This window comes from Lepidochelys kempii, chromosome 5, assembly GCF_965140265.1.
Source record: "Lepidochelys kempii isolate rLepKem1 chromosome 5, rLepKem1.hap2, whole genome shotgun sequence".
NCBI classification, from domain to species: Eukaryota; Metazoa; Chordata; order Testudines; family Cheloniidae; genus Lepidochelys; species Lepidochelys kempii.
The window spans coordinates 42,322,495-42,347,084 of record NC_133260.1 but is presented as its reverse complement, the minus strand read 5'-3'; the positions used below and the strand labels follow the sequence as shown (position 1 = coordinate 42,347,084).

Below are 24,590 nucleotides of genomic sequence, written 5' to 3'. Positions count from 1 at the left end.
GTGCAGATTAGACATTTGATAGGGCCAGTCTTTTGAGATTTGACTTTATCCCTATGGTAATGGTATGTCTTCCTCAAAAGTCAGACCTGTTTATTTTGCTAAATTTATTAATTGTTTGTTTTTCCTGGTTTTTTTTAATATAATCAGTTTTATTTTTCAGTAATCTCCACCAATCCAGATGTCCTGGTAGCATTAGGAAAGGAAGAGGTAAGTGTCTTACTACCAAGTAATTAACTATCTTCTTACAAGTGGGTGGTTGTTTTGGTTTTTTGGGGGGTTTGGGGGTAGGTTTAGGAGTTTCTTTTCATATGATTGGCTAGCCATAAGAAATTTGTGTGTGCTTATTTGAGCACTATTAATTTTTTAATTTGCTTTTTCCTGAACTTTGTTGTAAGTACTGAATATTTTTAGTTGTAGTGAAAATGATCTTTTTAATAGAACTTACTATACGGTGTCTTTTATGTTTAAGATATGATTTTTTAAAAATAATGTACTGTGCAGAAGAGGCAGTAGTCTTAGTTCTAGAGTTTTGTAGGAATAATATATTCAAATACCTATTTGAGTTCTTCCAGACTGGGGGAGAAAGGACAAATAAAGAATGTTAGTGGTAGCATTTCAATATATTGGTTGGACATTGGTATGTAACTTTAGCTGGGAATATTCTTGTGGCTATAACGTTGAAATGAATAGTTATACTTTGGCTAACACATAAAGACACATTTAGATTATATGGGTTTTGTTTAAAAATAACTTTTGCTTCACCTACCTTTTTGGTTTGGCTACCTCCCAGAAACTTTCCTCTGCCTTGTGTCAGTCAGGCCAGGGAACCAAACTGCCAATACAAGTGCTCTTTTAACAAAAAGATTGGCTATGTCTTTTCCTTTGAGTGAATATCCTCTCCACTACATGTTTGGTTTGACATTCCGTTTTGTGGTTAGCTTAGCTGAGGGATACAACATTTCTCATAAATCCTGTGTATATAAAACCCTTCTGCTCCTGGGGAATATTTTCTGTATTTCATTTGTACTTGTTGTGAGCGAAACTTAAATTTTATTTTATAATTACATAATACAGGGTCTGTGATTGGGTGTATAGACCCCACACTGATGAGGAAGGTGCCAGACAGGACATGGGGGCAGGCCTAGATGGAAGGCCTTTAAAAGGGAGGCAGCTGCAGTCAGCTGAGGTGAAGGAGCAGGATTGCTAAACAGGAGACTGCTGGGATCACTCCTGGAGCCACAGGAGGAACTCCCATCTAGGAGATCTTCACCCTGTCCCTGCGGGGAGTGAAGTCCCGCAAAGGGTATGGTCCTATGTAAGAAGGAAGGAACTAGGGCCTGTGACAGAACCTCCCAGTGCAAGTAACTGGGTGCGATCAGGTTGTCCCACCATCTGGGAGACAAACCTCAGGGAACTCCTATTCAGGGACACAAAGGCATCTAAAGATAGTATATAGTGGAGAGCCCCAAACTTATTAAGGGAGCCACATCAGTCTCAAAAGGACAGAGCATCTCAGGGTTAGTCTTCAGCAAGCCGTGCATCAACTAAGGACCCAGTCCACTGAGGTGTTGGGTACTCCCCACTCCTATGTGGAGTGGAGGGCATGGAGACTCTGATAGAGTCAAGCTCTAAATTTCTTTACTGAAGAATAGTCTGAAGTGAACCAGACTGCAGTGTCTTATTACTTGTACCATTTCCCTATCCAAGATATGAATACCTCATTCATCATCAATTTGGTTAGTAAGAGTAATCACCCTTTCTTAGAGATGTTCTCACTTTGGAGTGCCATAATTGTTGCTCTGCCAACTATTAGTTTTTCAGTGTACTATTATGTGAGATGTGGGTTGTTACTGATTTGTCTGTCAAGATAATTTTGGTTCCCTTCACTGTGGTATCTGAGTGATACCACAACAGCACTATCAAGTTTTGTTTTACATAGCACTAATAGAATTGCATTTCTCCATAATATACACTTCAATTTCCCATTTTGTAGTTGCAGAAAGTAGACCATGATCTTGAAATGGTGCTGTCTACTGTTCAGTCAAAGAATAAAAAGCTGAAGGAAGACATGAAAAGGTATAAAGCGAATCGAGCTTGTGAATGCCATACAATTTTGATAGCAAATCAAGTGAGAATCATTGTTTTGGTAGGTCTGAATTATCCATTATTCCCTATCTCATTTTTTTCCACTTTCATGTTTAAAGAGAACAGCAGTGGCTGGATGAGCAGCAGCAATTGGTAGATGCTCTTGACGTAACACATGAAGAAATGAAAAATCAAGTGGTACAATTTTCTGAAAAAAGGTATTTATAGTGCTTTTTTCCAGCAAAAAAAAAGTTAAAGGATTGAATATTAGTATTACAATTAAAATAGATTTTAAAAATCGAATGTTACTGTTTGATATCTTTGGTAAAGATCAAATAATAAATCAAGTAATAAAATACATTTGAAATCTAGGTTGCAAATGTGCTACAGGCTGCACTTGGACTTTGTGATATTTGGGTTATTGATGCCATTATTGTAGCAACAGTGCCTTTTTATTGAATTACATGTCACATCAGCTAAACTTTATTTTTACATTGGGTTTTTAGAGCTTTGCAAGAACTGAAAAGTAAAATGCTGAAAATAAGGGCATATAAGGAAGAGCTCCTGAGTGCTCTGGGGGAGTTCCTAGAAGAACATTTTCCTCTCCCAGAAGAAGATGAAAGTGCTAAAAAGAAGAAAAAAGTAAGATTTCTTTAAAATTATCAAATTTGAAAGGTTTTTATTATTTTTTCTTTAATTAGGTTTTATATAATTTTAAAGTCACAAGGCTGGAAAGGTGGAAACCGTATTTAAGTAATACATGTAGTGTTGATGGCGAGATCTCATCTGGTGAGATCTCGTCTGGAATACTGTGTGCAATTCTGGTCTCCCACATTTAAGAAAGATTAATTAAAACTGGAACATGTGCAGAGAGAGGCTACGAGGGTGATCAGAGGAATGGAAAACCTACCTTATGAAAGGAGACTCAAAGAGCTTGGCTTGTTTAGCCTAACCAAATGAAGGCCTAGGGGGAGATATGATTGCTCTCTCTAAATACATCAGAGGGATAAATACCAGAGAGGGAGAGGAGGTATTTAAGTGGCAATGTTGACACAAGAGCAGATGGATATAAACTGGCCATCAACAAATTTAGGCTTAAAATTAGATGAAGATTTCTAACCATCAGAGGAGTGAAGTTCTGGAACAACCTTCGAAGGGGAGCAATGTGGGCAAAAAACCTAAGTGGCTTCAAGAATGAGCTTGATAAATTTGTGGAGTGGATGGTATGATGAGACTGCCTGCAATGGTTACAGCTGATCTGTGACCACTGGTAGCAAATATCCTCAATGGCTGTTGATGGGATACTGGATGAGGAGAGCTCTGAGTTACTATAGAGAATTCTTTCCCAGTTATCTGGCTGTTGGGTCATGCCGAAATGCTCAGGGTCCAACTAACCGCCATATTTGGGGTTGTGAAGGAATTTTCTCCTTGGTCAGATTGGCAGAGACCCTGGCAGATTTTTGGCTTCCTCTGCAGCACGGGTCACTTGCAGGTTTAAACTAGTGTAAATGGTGGATTCTCTGTAACTTGAAGTCTTTAAACCATGATTTGAGGACTTCAGTAACTCGGCCAGAGGTTATGAGTCTATTACAGGAGTGGGTGGGTGAGGTTCTGTGGCTTACAATGTGCAGGAGGTCAGACTAGATGATCATGATGGTCACTTCTGACCTTAATGTCCAGGTCACTTCCTACAACTGTTCTTGTTATCTAAGTCGGGGTGGGCAAACTTTTTGGCCCGAGAGCCACATCGGGGTTGCAAAACTGTATGGAGGGCCAGGTAGGGAAGGCTGTGTCTCTTCAAACCCCCACCCCACTCCTTGTCCCCTGACCCAACCCTAATGCCCCCCACCCGGGACTCCACCCCCTGACAGGCTCCCCGGGACTCCCACGCCTATCAAACCACTCCCTGTCTCCTGACCGCTCCCCCCCAAACCTTCGCTCCATCCAACCCCCTTCTGCTCCCCATCCCCTGACCGTGTTCCCCCACCCAGAACCTCCGCCCCATCCAACTGCTCCCTGTCCCCCAGGACCTCCTGCCCCTTATTCAACCCCCCTGTTCCCCGCCCCCTTACCATGCCACTCAGAGCGGCAGGACTGGCTTATTGGAAAGCCTGGGAGGTGAGCAGGCGCAAGCCGCACTGCCCGCATGGCTGCAGGGAAGGGGAGACAGCAGAGGAGGGGCCGGGGGCTAGCCTCCCAAGCCAGGAGCTCAAGGGCCAGGCAGGATGGTCCTGCATGCCGGATGTGGCCCACGGGCCATAGTGTGCCCACCTCTGATCTAAGTGATACCTTTCAAAGTTTGGTTATATCATAGAGGGCTGGTATGGGGGCTTAGTGAAACAAGTTCTTAATTAGTCTACCCTGCTCCCATCTGGATATTTTAATATTTTTCTTCAAAGGCAAATTTTAATTGTGCAGCAATATTGTTGGCACAAAAGTAGGTGTTACAGAGAATAGTTTAGAATATGAACCCTCAACTTCCTACTCAGGGAAACTGAGCTAACAGTCATCTTTAAACTTTAGGGAAAATAGGCAGTCAAGGAGAATTTTAAATAATAAAATCAAAGTCCATAGTAAAATCAAATACTTTACTATTACTGTTTAAAAGAATAGCTACAAAAACTGGGAGGGAAAAAAGGTTATCATTTGGGCTCTTGAGGACACTTGGGCCTTGTCTGTTCAGCATCGGGTTCCCAGAACCGGTTTCGGGAATTGTTGAACTGCTAGTGAAAAAGAGACACAGCTGCTTTCAGCCATGTTATTGCTGTAACCTTAATTTAATAGTAATTCAAATACTTTGTACTTGTCTGCATTAGTAGTTAAACCATTTTCCACATTGGTTCAGAGGGATCCATTGTTGACAACCATTGTCAGCAACTGGGGCCTATGAAACGAACCAATCTGTCAAATCCTTAAGCATATGCTTAACTTTTTAAGCATGACTAATCCCATTGATTTCAGAGAGATCTCTTGCATACCTAATGCAGAGCTGCCAGCTCTCCCTAATTTTTAATAATTCTCCCAATTTTTAATGTGATTACAAAATTATCAAATCAGATGTAAATCTACGAATTTTGCACATATATCGAAAAATTAGGAAGATTATGTATGTGTTGCGTGTCATTCACCATTTGGGTCTGATGAACACAGTGCTGCATCTGCAGGGGTGTTCTTCTCCACTGCCAGCACCCCTGTGCAGTCATGTGCCACCATTTTGTCAGTCAGGCTGGGAGAGGCTTGCAGGGTAGCTCCTCAGTTGCATGGGTGAGCTCTCCTGGCAGGAGGAAACCATCCCAAACCAGTGTGTCTGCCAGGAGCCCAAAAAGTGGCTGCTGTGTAACCAACCGCCGCAGGGAGCACAGAGCTCAGCTGAGAGCACAAGCAGCATGTGTCAGGGATGACATGCTGGCATCCCTGCAACTTCTCCCTCAGCTTGACTGCCAGTACCTGGGGCTGGATGGGCACCTCTGGGTATGTGACATTGCAAGCAGTTGCCTGCAGCACCAGTAAGTAATCGTCGCCTGTTCAGCACTGCCTATACCTGGTATTGATGCCTTGTCTCCCTGAGCCAGCTGACACTGGGCAGCTACTCTCCTTTTATCCCCAACCCCACCAAACAGCCCCCTTCATTCATATCTCTCTCATTCCCCCAACTCCACCCTAACAAGTCTCTTTCCCAGTTTTCTGAAACCCACCTAATCCTTCTTTCAGCCCAGCCAGCAACTCCACTTTAGCATCCAGTGTCCCACTGTCCCCTGGGGGCAGGATGACTCCCTCACAGCATACCATGAGAGAAATTTCTGAGGGCATTCCTGCCCCATGGCACATGCACAGACTGCAGAGTGAGGGTCATTCGGATAGGAGGCAAGCTGTGGACATTTTGAATGGGTTGGCACGCTGCAACCGAGCAAGCCACAGGCTGCGTATTGCATTCTAACTGCTCTGTGTGCCCTTGCTCGTGCACTCCAGGTACCTAGAGCACAGTAACAATGTCCAGCGGGGTGTATGGGGGCAGCTGGAGTGCAACACACGTCCTGTGGCTTGTGCAGTGAATCCAGCACCCCAAGCCCCACTGACAAAATGAGCCAAATATGGCAAAATAAAACATGGAATGGTTTCAGAAATGCTTGCAAAGGAGCGAGGATATAGCTAATATTGTGGTCAGACCTGACCATGGCTGTTGATGTTACTAAAAGTTACTTCAGCTTGTACCACTGTTATTACTCTAACATGCACAGAAGTGCACCTAAAATGCACTACAAGCTTTCGTGGTCCTACCTGAGACACCCTATCTGTATTTGGCTTTGCAAATTTGGCACTGGAGACCGCTTCAAGCAACCTCCTTAATTTTTTTTCATAAACATCCATAAAAGTCTAAGTCAGAGGCGGGCAAACTTTTTGGCCCGAGGGCCACATCTGGATATGGAAATTGTATGGTGGGCAATGAATGCTCACAAAATTAGGGATTAGGGTGCGGGCTCTGGTGTGGGGCCAGAAATGAGAAGTTCAGGGTGTGGGAGGGTGCTCCCGGCTGAGACAGAGGGATTTGGAGGGTGAGAGGGGAGTCAGGGCTGGGGCAGGGTGTTGGGGCATGGGAGGGGGTCAGGGACGCAGACTCCAGGCAGCGCTTATCTCAAGCAGCTCCCAGAAGCAGCAGCATCTCCCCCCCTCCAGTTCCTGCGCATCCAAGTGGCTCTGTGCGCTGCCCTGTCTGCAGGCGCCATCTCTGCAGCTCCCATTGACCACGGTTCCTGGCCAATGGGAGCTGCGGGGGCAGCGTGCGGAGCCCCCTGGCTGCCCCTATACATAGGAGCCAGAGGAGGGACATGCCCGCTGCTTCCGGGAGCCTCCCAGAGTGGGGCAAGACTTGACCCCGCTCCCTGGCTGGAGCGCTGAAGTGGGGCAACCCCGGACCCTGCTCCCCGGGAGGAGCTCGAGGGCCAGATTAAAACGTCTGGAAGGCTGGATGCAGCCCCCGAGCTATAGTTTTCCCACCCCTGGTCTAAGTGCAAGGTTAGCATCTCTGCTAATGTTGAAGCATGTGATTCAAGATTGGGGTCTTCGTATGGGCAGGGCATGAGAATTAAATTGAAAATGCAGGATAAGTCTCCAGGCTTAAAAGAAAGATGCACCCTTTTTGTCACACAAAGCAGTCTGAAAGTTTATGTTACAAGAAATATTTTATATGTAAATTGTACTTGTGGGAAGGAAAAAGTATTCTTTTTTCCATGTGGTGATAGCCATCTTGCTTAAAAGTGATGGAATTTATGATGCTGGTTAAATTTGTCACACCACAGAATGGGAACCTAATTTAAGAAACTGTAAACATTTAACACCATTGGTTTACCAAAAATAAAGTCTCATCTGTTGGTTTTTTTTTAATTTTGCAAGTATAAAAACTTCTTTAAAAGTAATGTTTGAGCTAACATCCTCAGGACTCAAAAGTAGCAAACTAATAATTTCTCTTTGTATAATTGTTTAAAATATCTCCCATGCTGATACTCCATATGCCAATTCTATCCTTAATGGCAAATGTTGAATCCAGTGCCCAGCCCAAATAGCGAGATGCTGGGCAGGGGAGCGGGAAGAAAAAAATCACCGAAGGTTGTAGAGCGTCTTTAGAACCACTCCATGGATGCTACTGTAGCCCTTAGACTAATATAGTCTCCACGTCCCCTGCTCCCATAGTGCAAGGAGATCCCATGGAGGAGGGCTCTGTAGCACAATGGGAGGTGTGTGCACTCCTTTGTGGCCCTTTCCAAACATGGTCTCTGGTGCAGCTGAGCCTCAGAAGTGCTGCTGTCAGGGGACCCTCTACAGTCATGGAGGAAGGAGGCGGGATTTGGCCCTATGTCAATTTTTATAAATTACCTAGTTCTTCCTCCACTCCAAAGTTGGGGTTTATAATAAATCCTGACCATCTTTTAACTTGTAAGACTCATGAACTAGCTCTATGTTACATATTATAACAGTTTCAAACCATAACATTAAACATTAAAAAAGGAAAACATTTAAAGAAAATCCTATGGCAAAACTGAATTTTGCTTCTTGAACATAGTAAACGTATTTGGTTAACCTCTAGAGGCTTAAACCAAAAAATACTAAATTGCAATATAAATTAAGAGCAAACATTAAGGCACTGTGGGCTGAACTCTTAAAACAAGATTACAATATTTTTGCAATAATCACATGTTTACATCTCTTTGTCCAGAACTTTAGAAAATTTATTTAAAGGCATTGATCTTGTGATTTTTCTTACCAATCTTAGACACAGAATGAGTACTTTATACTCCCATTCATGTTTAATAATAATATGTTTGAATTAATAAAATGTGAATCCCATTCTTGACTGATGTAATATTACATATCTTATTTTCAACTTAGTTTAAGAGAAACATTGAATTTGTTTGGAGTTTACATTGAACTTGTTGCTGAATATACAATTAAAATATTTAACTTTTGTAATATGACGACTCAACATTTTTAAAGTAAAAAACATCAGTCTGTTCATTACTCTGAATTATTTGCAATGAGATTTTTCTTTGTTAATTAACATTTTTTTTTCTGCTTTTGTAGAGTCCAGCTGAAGAACCAACTGTACAACTGGTAACGTTACATGAAATTTTAGAGGTAAAATGGTTTTGTGTGTGATGTCATTTTTTTCCTTACAATGATCAAAACCAGCAATGGTCTATAAGCAAAATGAATGATAGTGTGTGAAAATACAATTAAAATAACTAAGATAATAGAAACTGTGTTTAAAAAAAAATCTTACTGGGTTCCTCTTTTAATCCCCGGAGCACCCTAAGTAACTCTCTGGTACTAAACTCTTTTAAAATGTAAGAATAATTTAGCAAACTGATCCTACAATTTGAATCGGAAAATTATAGGCTTTTAAACTTCTAATTTTAAGATACAAAGTCAAACTTAAGTCATTCTTAAATTCACTAATTTTTAAATCAGGTTTTATAACTCTTAACTTAATAGTTCACAGTAGAAAATAATATTAAAATGGTTTGGTTAAAAAACCTGAATTTAAAATGTTTAACTTTTATATTTTGTACTATTTGCATGTACACAGTTCTGAAATATAATGCAGCAACAAGTCAATAAATTTCTAATATATTCATATTGTTGGGTTATTTGATAGGTCTGTTTTTAAGTTTTTTGTGTTGTTTTTTTTTTAATTGACAAGGATGCTCAGATTATTGAATGGACACTCCTATTATAATTTGTAAAAACCCAAATAAATTATGAATTTGCAAGGCATAAATATGATAGAGCTAAAAAGGTTGTTTGGATGATGGCACCTTCTCTATCCTAAACTTAGTATTTGGGAATACAGGGCTTTTTTATAGGGGTCTGTGTGTGAGAGACCTCCATGAAGAACAGCAGTTGTTCTGAGGGAAGGCCTGCGGAATTATAACATTCTGGTGTTTAGATGCTAAAATCCGGTCACTATGACATTGTTATGCTTTACTTGAAAGTGCAGACTGTGAGTTTTTGTACTTAATTTCATTAACTTCAACTTTATGTTACATGCCTCAAGTATCTCAGCGTGCCTTTTAATGCCAAATTAGGTAGGGCTTGAAAGCAAATCAGAAATTAAAGTTGCCAAATGAGTTATTAAGCCCTATGGAAATATAATTTCAAAAAATTTATACCTTAAAATTACTCTTCATATTCCCTTCACTAATTTTAAACACGTGCAAAGTACTAAAACACCCAGGTGTCTGATTTCTGTTTGAAAGAATAAACTAGTTCCAGACATTCAGACTTGATTTTAATTTTCATTAACTTAGCCTAAACTTCGAGTTTCACTGATCTTCGTTTTATGTTTTTGTTGAGCCATTTAGTGCTAGTTTCAGTGCCTGTTAAATTTCAGAACTGTTGTGTTAGAGAATAGTTTCTTAGAGACAAATGCAAAGCGAGGCACATTTTGCTTTTGTGATCACAATTTAGGGTTTATTGTTTGTGTAAATATAAGCTATTCCCATTCAGAATTTGCGACCAAATAATATATCCATTCCCATCCAGGTTTCCACAATTCATCCATGTTTACTTTATCTTTTAAAATTATCAATGTATTGCTTTTCATTTATGTGGCCACTATATAAAGCTGCTTCTTTGAGTAGACGCAGCCATGTATTTCACTTAGGTGTGTGCGCGCCCAGTGCACGAGAGAGGGAGAAACTTGCCTACCAGTATCCATAGAGATGTGGTGCTCACACCTCGTGGCCATAGCACCTCTCCTGACTTCACGAGGCGGCGCTCCCCCAATCGTCCCTTAGTCCCTTCTTATCATCCATGACTGGAGTCAGAGCTCTGTGTGGTCTTAACCTCACAACCTCTCAATATGTTAGTTATGTTGTGTTAGTTGTGTTAATTTGTTTTCCTTGGTGATGCTCTTACTGGAGTTTAAACATTGTCCTTTGTGAGGAGGAGTGAGCCCCACATGCAGAGCAAAAACACCGCATCAGCGAGGCCCATTTTAAAGAGGATTGTGTGATCTGCAGATCATTCCAGAAATGGACTCAAGTGGCTCAGGACCTTCTTCAGAAACAGCAACGGCTGGAACAGGCCATGCGACCTGCTTTGGTACTGCAGCCCTCATCAAGTCGGAGATCGCCCTTGGGTTCCAAGAGTGTTGCCGTTTCACGTTCTGGAGCAGGTACCTCACCAAAGAAACAGAGGAGCTGTTCCCTGTCTACTCTGCCAAGGAGAAGGTTGCATAAGACCAATCAAAACCACTCCAAGTCTCAGGGTGATTCTTCTACCTTCTCCAGGAAAAGCAGGAACTGGCACAAAGTTGGTTCCAGTATGTAAGATGGCACGGATACCTCTAACTCTTCCCTGGTACTGAATAGGAATGTTAGAAAACCTTTACTGTTGACTCTTGTTCTGGCCACCAAGCACCCGTTGAGTCCGATACCGATGAGGGAGATACTGGCACTGACTGTTTCTACATCAGCAGCGTACCAGGTAGCAACAGATCTCGTCTGCCTTTAGGTTCCAACCTTTCCTTTCGCCCAGGAGTTTGCCATGTCTGCATTATCTATAGCCCCATCGATTGAACAAGCTGCTGAACCCTTGGGTCTGTCAGCACTGCACCTCAGTGTTCCCTTTCCACAGGTTATGGAAGCAGGTCCTATGCCAGGATTGGTACAGGGGATCTTGGTACCAGGAATCGCCTCAGCACCACAGCAGTCGGCACCATGATTGCTTCCATGGCAGCTTTCACCGCTCAATGTTGGTACTGTCAGACACTCCAGTATCACTGATGACGGATTGAAACCATTTCTGGCACCAGTGTGCTCAGTACCAACGGTACCGCTTCCATTGGCAGCGCCACTTCCTGGCTCGTTCTGGGTGATGGACGAGTCAGATCAGTTACTCGCTCCCTGCCATCTGCCCCTTGGAGAGTCACCATACTTATCAATTATGGGCTTCTTGAATTGGCTAAGGCACTGCGGAGCATGCCAGCTTTAATATTGCCTGAGGCTAAGTACATAGAAAAGCTCCATTTCATTCCTGTATGGGAATTTGAGGTGTTTCATTCTCATCTGGTCCCAAATTCCCTAGTTGCAACTGCAGTGAACCACAGCGGCAATCAGGGCAGGTTTATGTAGATAACAAGGATAGGGACTCTAAATAATTGGCCCTCATAGACAGGAAGATTTACACCTTTTCTTCTTTAGAGATGCAAATTGCTGACCAGCAAGCCTTGCTGTCCAAGAACGATTTTTGTCAACTGGACAGCTATGTCAAAGTACACAGATGAGCTGCACAAGGTCTTGCGTGAGGAATTTCTGGCATTTGTGGCTGAGGGCTGCTGGACGTCTTAACTAGACCTCACGGACACCTCGGCCAGGGTGACAGCCTCTGCAGTCACCAAGAGGAGGGCTTCCTGGCTGCAGAGTTCGGGCATTGCCCCTGATGTCCAGCAAGCCCCTGAATATTTGCTCTTTGACTGCCAAATGCTGTTCTCTGACAAAACTGACAAGATGCTGCAGTCCTTCAGTCCTGGGGGGGTGTACATGCCGGAAGTGTAAAGGCACCAATATGGCATTCAACAGCAGCAGCAGTATCGTCTACAGCATACATTTGGCCAGCCTGTTCCTCCTCCTTGGCAATGGGACTACCCCAGAAAGAGGGACAGATCACACAGCAGAAAGCAGTTGGGCTCTGGATTCATCCAGTCCACATGCCCTCCCAGTACCCATTTTCATTCCTTGTTCCAGAGCACTGTTTCAGCGGTTGCTTCCCCCCACTCATCCTCCCCAGTTTGGGGACAGGCTGGCCTGCTTTCCTAAGCACCATCAGATCAGGTTATGCCATCCAGTTCCTCTCCACACCTCCACTTCAGGGACTTCTCTCATGAGATACTGCTCCTCAAACAGGTCTGCTCTCTGCTGGTTTTGGGAGCAGTGGAGGAGGTTCTGCGGGAACATCAGGTCATGGCTTCTACTCCCAGTACTTCCTGATACCCAAAACCAAGGCAGGTGTAAGACCCACCCTTGACCTTCATGACCTCAACAAATATATCAGGTACATGAGTTCCGAATGGCCACTCTATTGACCATTCTCCCTACATTGTCTCAGAATGACTGGTTTGCTTCTTTGGACCTTCAGGATGCCTACTTCCATGTGCGGATTTTGCCGAACTACAGAAAGTTCTTTCTGTTTTTCATGGTGGAATGCCACTTTCAGTATGCAATGCTTCCATTAGGCCTCTCTTCTCCTTCCCCCTCAGGACTTTACCAAATGCATGGCTGTAGTTACGGTGTATCCCAAGAGGAAGGGATGACTGGTTATGAGGGACAGATCCAGAGAGGAAGTTCATGCTCACGTCAGCACCACACTAAGCTTGCTCAACCGTCTGGGTCTTATCCTCAACATAGGGAAATTAATCATGTCTCTCACTCAAAAAATTAAGTTCACTTCTGCTCTGCTAGATTCCATGACATTGAAAGTGTTTCTGCTGACCTACTTTTTTCAGACAGTTCGCCATCTTTGCATCAGTCTGCAGTCTCAGGCTTCCACGACAGTTTGGACATGTCTGAGGGTCTTGGGTCATTTGTCCGCTTCCACACAGGTGATTCAGTTTGAAAACTTGCGCTTTCGCCCCCTTCAAATGTGGCTCCAGGCGGTCTACCCATCCTACTCTTCATCATCCAGACCAACTGGTTCATCTTCCTCCACTTCCTCAACTTCTTCCTTGCAGTGGTGGATGCATCCAGAGAACATTTGCCAAGGAATTCCCTTCGTCCAGCCCTCACCTGATGGGCTGGGGGGTTGCACCTGGGGTTACTAAAAGTACAGGGACTGTGGTTGGAGCAGGAGACATCACCCCATATCAACGTGTTGGAGCTTCGAGCCATTTACAAGGCAGGTCACACTTTCTGAGACTGTGTCAGAGACTCAGTGGTTCACATACTTACGACAATACCACCTTGATATATTATGTGAATGAACAAAAAGGGAGCACACTACAGCTTACTTTTCCTAGAGGCAATCAGGCTGTGGTAGTTCTACATTAAGGAGAACATTACTCCAATAGCCGTTCACTTACCTGAGGTTAAGAATCCTCTCACGGACCATCTCACAAGTATTTTTCTCTGAGTCATGAGTGGTCTGAACATAAGTGTCCTCTGGGTTATCTTCAGAGCCTGAGGCATCCCAATGATCAACCTGTTTGCTACAAGGGACAACAAGAAACGTTGTCCCTTTTGCTCTTGACGGGGCCTCGGTCCTGGTTCATTGTCCAACGCTTTCCTCCTCAGCTGGCAGTCGTCTCTTCTCTGTGCTTTTCCCTTGATGCTGATACCTCAGGTCATTCTCAAGTTTAAGGTGGATTGGCCCAAGCTTATTCTTGTTTCCCTGGTGTGGCCAAGACAGTGCTGGTTCTACTACCTCTTCTCAGTATCTGTTCAGCCTTCCATACTGCTTCCTCCCCATCCCGACTTGCTCAGTCAGAACCAAGGCTTCACCTTGCATCCTGAGCTCAGCTCCCTTCATCTCATGACATGGCTGCTGCATGGCTGAATGAGGAGGAAGTGTGATGTTCAGTGGCTGTCCAACTCCTCCTAGTAGAAAATCCTCCACCAGAATGGCCTATGTGGTGAAATGGAAGCAATTTTCAGTGTGGTCATTAGCTTGTGGAATCCAGCCAATGCTGGCCTCTATCCAGGACATTTTGGAGTATCTGCTGCACCTTTTAGTCATTGGGGCTTACATTTAGTTAATTGAAAGTGCATCTGGCAGTGATGTTGACATTTCATCCCCCTTTCAGGGAAGATCGGGCTTCACCAATACCATGATAGCAAGATACTTAAAAGGGCTTCTTTTTCTACATCTCCCCCAACCCCCTCCCAAACCAAGAACTGGTTCCTCTATGGGATCTTAACATGGTCCTAGCGGCCTTAATTGAAGTTCTGTTCAAGCTCTTGACATATTGTCCCTTCCTGCTTTTGTGTCAGAAAACTGCATTCCTGGTAGCAATAACATCTTCAAGGAGTGTGTGAGAGTTGCAGGCTCTGATGGAAGAACCTCCTTTTATATACAATTCTCCAAAGACAAAGTGGCTTTACGACTGCATCCAAATTTTTCGTCTGAAGGGTTTTTCAGTTTCATTTGAACCAGGTGGTATATTTACCTGCATTCTTTCCTAAGCAGCATTCAACTCTGGAGGAGCAGTGTCTCCCTACCTTTAGATGTCAGGCTATGTCTAGCCTTTTATCTGTACAGGCCTAAACCAGTTTGTGCTTAACCTCGTTGGTTTGTGAAATGTGCAGATTTCATGAAGGGTCAAGCGGTCTCTTCACAGATGATCTCCAAATAGATAACATCATGCATCAAGACTGCATATGAAACAGCTTCAGCTACTCCCCCTCAGTGGGTGTGAGCGCATTCTACAAGAGTGCAAGCAACGTTCATAGCATTCCTGAGTGACGTTTCCGTATTGGACATTTGCATGGCTGCTACATGGTTGTTGCTGCATACGTTTGCGAACCATTACACCATAACCACATCTTCCAGGGTTGAGTCAAGCTTTGATAGAACAGTCCTGCAGTCCTGGTTTAGGTAGACTCTGAGCCTTGTCTCCTGCTTGTGAGTCACCTAAATGGAATACACAGCTGCATTTACTCAAAGAAAAAGAAATGGTTACTGGCTGTAAATGTGGCTCTTCTAGATGTGATGCAAATGTGTATTCCACGACCCACCCTCTGTCCCCTCTGCACCGGAGTCTTGATTCTGGGCATTCTGTGTGAAGGAACTGAGGGAGGGTTGAGGTGGTACCCCCAATGTAGCTGGAGGAGAGGTGGCAGCTACGAGGCATGAGTGCCACCTATCTCCAGGTACTGCTTTGCTAGTTTCTGCAGCTCCGGTGTCCTGGGCATGCACACGGCTAAGTGAAATACAGTCTGCATCCATGTCTGCATCACATCTCGAAGAACCACATTTACAGTAAGTAACTGTTTCTTACTGTATATATTTTCCACTATAGAGATACAATACCAATAGTGATGACTACTTAATTGGAATCACATAAATTTACCGTGGCAAAGAATAGGTATAAATTAAAAAAATAAAAATTAGTTATAACCCCCAGTCCACTGTGGCAGCCATTCTTAGACACTCCTATAAGTGTTACATTATATTTTATCTTTGGATTTAACTTCATTTTGTATAGCAACTTTGCATACACTCCTGTTTACGTGTTCCATTACTCCCCCTGTAGGAACATGTAATCTGCCAGTTCCTGTTCCCTTAAATTCCCTGTGTAAACTTTTATCAGAAGTGCCTCAGTAAGTTTTCTTGTGCTGCTTCATACTCTAGGGATGTTGCATGTTTCTATGCACAGTGTAACATTCCTCCTTCAAATCTCTTCAGCAATGATTCCCACTCACGTAAAACTAAGAATTAGTTCTTTTTCTTAAGTTATTTTTAAAAATAACATGATGCTTATGGTACAAAAACAAGTATAAATAATTTAAATAAAAGCAGTAGAGAGAGAATGTGATGGTAAAGGTTATTTCAGAATATGGGTGTTGCTGAGAAGTCTCGCCAGCAACAGTTTATGAAAGATCATGAATTAATATTGTGAGAAATGAACAGAAGATATGGGGCAGGGAAGTACAGAGCAAACATTTTGGTAGATAGGCTGGAGCAAATCAATAGAGTGTTTTGAAAGAAGGAAGACAATTCTGATCTGAATATAAAATGAATGAGTCACCAATGAGGGTATTTGGAGATGAAGATTATTATGTTTCTTTGTGTTGGGAAGAAGGCAGGCAGAAGCATTCTGTATATGCTAAAGTCTGGAGAGCTAGAACATGTAGAAGCCATAGAGAAGGGAGTTGCAGTAGCTAAGGTGAGTAGAGATGAAAGCATGGGTAGGATTTGGGCTGACATGGCTGTCAAGGCAGCGGTGTTCACAGACAATATTGTGAAGATGCCAGTAGGCAGATTTACAAATATATGGGCTCTAAGAACAGGAACAGAGACACCAGGCTGATGATCAGATTGCAGACAATGGAGTCAAATGCCAAGTCTAGGTCAAGGAGGGGAGAAAAAGATGGAATTGTTTGAGGGTACTTATCTTGCCTCGGGAGAAGGAAGTTGATTAATACATTGATTCACTTGCTCAAGACAAGCAAGTGGAATAGATAGCGAGGAAACAAAGCATTAAAGATATGAAAAGATATGTATCTTGAGTAAAATTAGTAGTTAAGGTTAAAAGTAAATAGAAGATGACTGTAAAAGGGGAACTGACTGCCAAAAGTAGAACCTTTTGGGACTCAGAAAGCAGTTTCTTGGCTCATAGTCAGAGAATGGAAATTCCATTGTTTTAAGTCTGAAGAAAGGCGAGGGAGAAGGAGCCCTTGTTGGCAAAAGAGGTCATTTGGAGAGTTATATTGCAGTGAAATGAGAGCGAGGTCGTATCTGTTGGTGGATATGAAAAACAGAAAATGTCTAAAATAAAGGTTTGCCTAACTTTCTCTCTCAACTTTGGAAGCCTGTTAAACAGACACTAAATCTTAAATTGCTACATTGTCTTTGTGTGCTTTTATTTTAAAAACTAAATAAATTGCAGTTACATTCCATTATCTTTTTGACTGAATGGCTTGCATAACTATATACATACCTAAAATCCAATATATGCTTTTGATTTATTGGGGGAAAATTAGAATATTGTTACATAAGGGAAGAGAATCAACTTAAATTTAATATTCAACAATTTCATACTTAAATCAATTAAACATTCTTTAATGAATAATTTGGAACAGGCTTTGTATCTTTTAGGTAAGCAATTCTTATGACATCAGTGTGCTCACCTTTCCTTGATTAACAATAGATAAAAATCAACCTGTTTTATGCATATTTTGAATCTCCTTCTCTTGATCTTCCAGCTTCTTATAAACAGATTAATGAGTACACCACATGAACCATATTTGACAATCAGTGATTCCTTCTGGCCACCTTATGTTGAACTGCTGCTGCGGTATGGAATTGCACTGAGACATGCAGAGGATCCAAGCAGAATACGCTTAGAAGCCTTTCATCAGTAAAGGCACCTTTGTGACTATTTAAAAAAGAAGAAATGTGTTGAATCAGTACTCATACTTTAAAAATATAGAGGTGTGGGTGTATGTGTGTATTTTTTATATATATATAATTTGATATTTTATCATAACTCTGGGTGTTAATCTTTTCTGCTTGGACAGTATTTTTTGACAAACCATACCTGTTTTAAGTGCAGTTACTTATGAAGCTTGTGACATGACAAAACTTTCTTTTAACTTCAAATGATGATAGCCATTCATCCCATTAGTTGTTGACTTTATGATGTGTGTTACTGTACTGTGAAATTGGGTAGTGCTTGTTCAGATGGCTTAGATAAGAGTCAAATTCAAGTTAAAGGACTATTGTATGTAGACAAAATAATTAAAGTAGTTTGTTTTTTGTTGATTAATTAAAAGAAATAATGCTTTGCATATGGCATGTTTGTTTTCTTATGCAACACTCCCTCAGGCTTTGTCTACACTAGCACTTTTGTTGGTCGGGTGTGTTAAAAAAACAAAAAAACACCAAAAAAACACCCCTGACTGACAAAAGTGCCGGAGTGAACTACCATCACTTGTTAGCTGTGGTTTAATTATGGGAGAGCTCTGTTCTGTTGGCATAGAGGAGCTACACAGGAGACGTTACAGTAGTGCAGCGGCACAGTTGTGCCACTGTAAGATCTGTAGTGTAGACAAAGCCGCTGTATGGCTCCAATCCTCTTACTTCCTTTTAACATTTATGCTACACTTCTGTGCTAGGCTTGAACTATCTCAGTTCAGTTTGTAGGTTTGAAGATTAGCAGTCTGAATGTTTTAAAAAATGGAGAAATAACTTTTCACATTTGTTGCATTCAGGATGCCTTATGACCAATGGCAGAAAACAGTGTTGGGTTTGAGATAAACATTCAAGAGAATCTATAGGTCTTCTTATGCTGAAAGAGTTGAAAGTTGCCCATCATGCAACTGTGGGTGGGTGGGAGGGTTGTGTGTGCGGGTGGTGGTGGTGGGCTGAGATGTACAGGAGGTCAAACTTGATTAGAGGTCCACAAATTGTGGGGCGCAAAGAAATGTTAAGGGGTGTGTGGTGGGCCTGGGCCAGCCCACATGGGAGGGCAGAGTCCGAGCCCTGCCCCCAACTCTGCTCTGGCACTGCCCCCAGCTCCTGGCACCACACCTGACCCAGTCCCCAGCCTTGGCTCCAGGCTGGGAACAGGGCCCCAGCCAGGGGCCGAGGCTGGGGGAGGGATCAGAGGTTGCAGTGGGGGCTGGCAGCTGGGCCCGCGACTACATGCTTAGCCACTGCTATCCTAAATTTTAGACGTCAATTAAATTAGCCTACAATAGCACTTCTAATTTAACAAGAGGGTAACAAGGTTGTGGGCCGCCTTAAAGGAATTACCAGGGTGTTATCAGGGGACTTGTCTCCGATCTGCAGAGGGCTCCCCAGGGCAAGCTAGTCTTGCTAACCCCTGAAAGGATACGGATAGAGTCTTCCACTCAAGGGGTGACACACACACAAGCAGAAATTCTTCAACAACATAAGAAATAAAAAAAATTAGTAAGTTTAATAAAGGAAGAAAAGATGCATAGGATTTAATAAAACCCAATCAAATTACATTTAAGAATTGTACAATAAAGCAACCCAGCAAGATAAGAGACAGACTGCATAAAATGTCTAACACATACCGAGAATACAGTAGTTCCAATGTAATAAGCATATAAAGATCCTGCATACACAAAGGCTTTAGTCTTAATGTTACAATCTAATACCATACTTAATACAATGCAGTATACGCAGGCTCTGTATGCACATCCAAGAAACCATTATGTCACAGATTTGAAAAAAAATTTACTTAACACTAACCTTAACATTTAACACTAACCATTTAGCATTTAATATTTAACATCCTGTGAGCACTGGCCAAGAGGTCACAGGATGAGTAGGGAAGATCTCATTCAGGAGTGGGCATCCAACTTTATTAACAGACACCCCCAAGCACTCTTTTAAAAAAAAAATAATAATCATAAAATTAGACCTACACTCTCCCACCAAAATCCCTCTGACTCGTCTGAGGTCCTTCTGCTCTGTCTCAGTGGTGCCAGTGGTGGAGATGGTGGTTGCTGTTATTTCTGAAGGTCACCGTGGCTGTGTGTTTCGGAACTGCTGGTGGTTGCCTTTACAGGTAGCTATCTTCCGGTGGCGTAGCATCCTTAAAGCTGCTGCCTTCTAGAAGGTTCGGTTGCTGCTGCTCCTCCAGGTAGCTGCTTGATTGAGCTACTAGGAAAGCCGCTGCCGTGGTAAACTTTCGAGTTCTGCTGCTTTTCCAGCCAGCTGCTTTTTCCGGAACTATCTGTCCTTCTCCTCAGGTAGCTTCTGTTCTTCCACAAAGCCTCAAACCCATTACATTCATGCTAGCTGTTGGCCTTATATTGTGGTTGCTTTCTCAAGGTCAGCTCATCTCTACCAATCAGTTTCTAGCTCTTCTAGCTCCTCCCCTGACGTCATCCTATTTTTAGATACAGAGCTCCTCCCCTATGATGCTATCTTTAGAAAGCTAAGCTTCTCCCTCTGGTGCCATCTTGGGTAGGGCTCCTCCCTCTGACCATCTTTAGCAAAGCAAAGCTCCTCCTTTTGAAGATGGAATTTTTCACTCTAAATTTAAACTACGTTATCGCCATCTCTGCCATTTTGGTCTGCTATGTTGGATTTTTCTAATTTAAACTATCATTAATTTCTACTTATTTAAAGCCTTAATCTTAGAACTAATTACTATTTTATGCAAATCAAAGTGTCCTGATACGGTCACCACCTTAATTATGTTAATTAGGAGAAGTAAGTTTTACGGTGTTTTTAAACCACCTCTGAGGTTTTTCTGCAAGCCTCTATAAATATGCTGCAAGGTATCTCAGAACATTCAAAGCAAAATCTCTCTTTACACCACTGCTGGCCCTCACTGCGGCCCAGCTGCAGCTCCGCTCCCGCCCCAGCCTCGGACCCCTCACCCTTGGAGCCACAGCCCCACTCCTGGCTAGCGCAGTAGAGGGGGCGTGGATAGGGGCAAGGAGGGGTGTGACCCTGAAAAGTTTGGGGACCATTGGGCTAAATGATCTAAGGACCCTTCTGGTCTGAAACTCTATGACTGATTTTTCTCCTAAAATGAGCCCCTTAATGCAGTGTACAACTTCTGTTAATAACACTGCACTTTATATTGTCTACACTTTTCACAATTAATTTAGCAAGGCTTGTAATGCTTAATTTCTGTGTTTTTTGACAGTTTGTAATTTATATCTGGCACAGGGAATCCATTAATCCAGTGAGAAGTCTTCTGGATAACCATGCCTGTCTGATCCTAATTTTCTTAAGTGTACCCCTGATCACAGTCGTGCCTGAGTAGATATTAAATGACTTGCACAAGGTTACACAGGAAGCCTGTGGCTGATCTGGAATTGAAGCCTGAAGTTCCATGCCTGCAGGCCTGCAAAATGTGTAACATTGGGAGATATAACCTGCCTTTTGGTTAACCAGATTTCAGTTTATCAGGGTTTTTAGCACTATATGATATAACCTCCATGCTTTTTAAGTAATACAAAAAGTATTTTGCTGGCTTAGAGAAACAAACCACATGTCCCAATAATTATGGGAGGAAGCTAGAGAGGCTATGTTCATGGTTTGCTCCTGTAGCTTCTTAAATTACGATTGGAATGTTAGAGAATTGTATATGAAAATACCTGCAATCTATCTCCCTTGAATTTAGAGCTTTTTTTTTATGACTTGGACAGAACTGAATATAGTATTTCACATGTGTTGCCATCAATTTATACAATGGCATTAAAACTTCAGTATAGTTTTCTGTCCCATCCTTTATACATCCTAACAAACTATGGGAGACGGGAGACGGTTAGCACTACTGTGTATTGAGCCAAGGCTTTTGTTCATTTATCCTCAGGACTTTTTGTGAGTGATTGCAGTTAATTTAGAATTCACAAGGATCAATTTTCTCTCTGGTCCTTTTCAGCATAAGAGCAAGTACTAGGTGAACTGTTCAGATCACATGGAGTCAAGTGCCAGCAATAAGCAGTTGACACACAGCTCTACCTATCCTTCAAAATATACAGCCAAACCACTACCACCAACTTGGCCCAATGGGTGGGTGAGATCAGCTCCTGGATGAACAGCAGCTGGCTGCAGCTGAACCCAAGCAAGACCAAAGGTGATGCTGATGGGCAGAGAAAAGCATTTTGAATAGTCGTCCGCCTACTTTATATGTGCTAATTTTCATTTCTAGACAGTCATTACCATCAGCTGTACTGCCTTCATGCCTTATGTTCCCTATTATCATTCTTACTGAAAACTGAGGCAAAGTATTAATTTAGTTTTTGGACCATATATAGATTATCTGTACTCTTCTCATCTGCACTGCATAGTGGCTCCAACCTCATCCTTCCTTATTCTCTTTTTATTTATATAAATACAAAACCTCTTCTTATTTTAATTTCCTTGGCAAGAGCTAATTCAGCAATTCTCACTTTATTCCTACATTTTCCAACCTCCATGATTTAGGTTTCTTTGCTGATAAACCCCCTTTACTATTCCCTATAGGTTCTCTACTTACTCCTCATAAGATGTTTGAGTTAGTTATTCATCCAGTTGGGTCTGGAGTCTTTCCCTACCAGTTTTTTCCCCTTGCTTGGGATGCACATTTCAGATAGGTTTTTATATATATATATAGTTGATTTGACGATTGTAATAGCTCTTAAATCAATATCCAGGTCTGATGGTAGATCTTCATCACGTATTTCTAATAGTTCACTTGTGCTTGGTCTGTTTTAAAACAGACTGAAAATGTTCTGCCCACCTTTTCCTTTGTTCTTCTGTACCAAGTGTCTTTCAATTTGCATCTTTAATAGGACCTCCAGTACTGCTAAAAGTTTTCCTGTTAGCTGATTGATTGTCTGATACAAAGTTGTAAGGTCACCTCTTTCGCTAGCATCTTCAGCCTTGTGACATTTTCTATCAACATATAGATAGATATAGCCTTTTTAGCTCACTTACTTATCTCTTTGCATGTCTTAGCATTCATGAGTTTTTGCTTTTCACTTTCCTTTTCCATTGGTCTAGATAATATAGTCCTGCCCTGAATGCAGGGGACTGGACTAGATGACCTCTCAAGGTCCCTTCCAATCTTATAATTCTATTTTGCTGCCCAAGTAAAATTGCTAATCCATACTTCCCATTTTTAGATTTTGATTGCTAACTATGTTGAATTCAAATAGCGGATGGAAACCTGGAACCAGTGGCTCTCTTATGCACACATTTTCATTTGGCTCCTTGAGATCCCAGATAGGTGCTCTTCTAATTGGGAGGGAAAGTTAGAGATCCTCACTGCAGTATAATGGAGTCTTTATTATGAGTCTTCAAGTTAATTGATTTCCAGTTACTACTTTTCACTAGTTACTTTGTGCAGTTGAAGGCCTAGATGAACAACAAAATTTTGTGTCTTAGAACACATGTGGAGATTAGCATTTACAAAAGTGTTATCTGACAATCAGTTAACTGGAGTTACAACATAAGCAAACACATGCATCCGACGAAGTGGGTATTCACCCATGAAAGCTTATGCTCCAATACGTCTGTTAGTCTATAAGGTGCCACAGGACTCTTTGCCAACATAAGCAAAAACTCTAGATAAACTTTTACAGTGTTATGCCGGTCCATGTCCTTCACTTGCATTACACCTCTCTCTCTAGTCCTTCTATATCCTGCTTTTAGATCTTCTCTTGGGTCCTCCCCAGCTTTATTTATGAGACAGCCCTATTCCAGATCTGGTCTCTACTTTATGAGTAAGACTGCAGATTTTTTTGTGGTATCTTTATCAAAAATCACATAGTCATGTAAGTTAGGTAAAAGTAACCAGTTTAGTGATGGCCCTCATGATTTTTTTATTAAAAAATGTCCTGACAAATGAGGCAGCACCAACCAACCGTAGCAACACCATCTGCCCTGCACTGCAACCTTAATCCCAACCTGGTGTAGAGGGGAGGCCTGGCAGTGGGATTGGTCTGGGCGGAGCTGGAGTGTGAGCCTACCCTCCTTGTGCTCACCCCAGGCACCAGCGGCTACTGGACTGGGTCCCAGGGTTGAGAGGGAGCCCACCCTGCACTCACTTCAGGCCTGAGCATTGGCAGCACCTATGTACTGTGGGGCTGTGCCTGGCTCTCCACTTTGAGTGGTGACCTGGGGTGCCAAGTCTCGGCACCACTCAGGTTTGGTCTGCCTCCTTGTCCCCTGTCATGATGGAGGGTCAGTTGACAAAACCAGAGCAGCATAGACTCTGTGTCTGGTCACAAAGCCAGAATGAGGAACCGGGCCCAGCCCTGCAGGACACAGGAGTTGCTGCTGTGGGGTGAGTCACCCAGACACAACAAACAGTCATGGACAAATGTGAAATTCATGCTAGCTGTGCCTTTTTTCCCCAAACTGGGACAAACCTGCAGCTCAAATCATGATGAAATGTTGCTACTTATTATTGCCAGGCTCATCTTCCCAGTATACTTTGCAGCAACCTGCAGTTCCCAGAATTTTTCTGAGAACTACATCTCTCAGAATTAACTTGCTCAACCCGGAGTCAGCATGCCTTGTTACAGAGAAACTGTTGGATGAGGAGTTGTCCATGTAAGCAATCACCATGACTTAATCTAGACCCTTCTGAGGAAGCAACTCTTCAAGGGAAAAGGGGCTGCAGAACTTCTTCCTTCAATGGCAAATAATCCGAAAGATATGTGGAAAATAATTCAGAGGCATCATGCTATAGAGTTCAAGAAAATGCTTAGGCCTTTCAAACCTTCAGACACCCCAGAGAAGCAGGCTGTATTCCAAGAAGCAATCTCACATCTTTTCCACACATCCTCCAATTTCCCATATATCTGAAGTAATAAGAT

The 24,590-nt window shown here is 42.4% G+C and overlaps 1 protein-coding gene across 4 annotated transcripts in view; it reads left to right on the top strand.

Annotated features, from left to right (window-relative positions):
• CENPK (centromere protein K) overlaps positions 1-18,038 on the top strand; it is a 51,856-nt gene extending 33,818 nt beyond the window's left edge. For all 4 annotated transcript variants that reach the window (XM_073344077.1, XM_073344078.1, XM_073344079.1 and 1 more), the window contains 6 exons: positions 161-207; positions 1,994-2,076; positions 2,205-2,303; positions 2,592-2,727; positions 8,662-8,715; positions 17,499-18,038. In XM_073344077.1, coding sequence (XP_073200178.1) covers positions 161-207; positions 1,994-2,076; positions 2,205-2,303; positions 2,592-2,727; positions 8,662-8,715; positions 17,499-17,657 — 578 coding nt within the window. In that variant the 3' untranslated portion in view covers positions 17,658-18,038. The remainder of the gene's footprint in view (positions 1-160; positions 208-1,993; positions 2,077-2,204; positions 2,304-2,591; positions 2,728-8,661; positions 8,716-17,498) is intronic.
• The last annotated feature ends 6,552 nt before the right edge of the window (positions 18,039-24,590 follow it).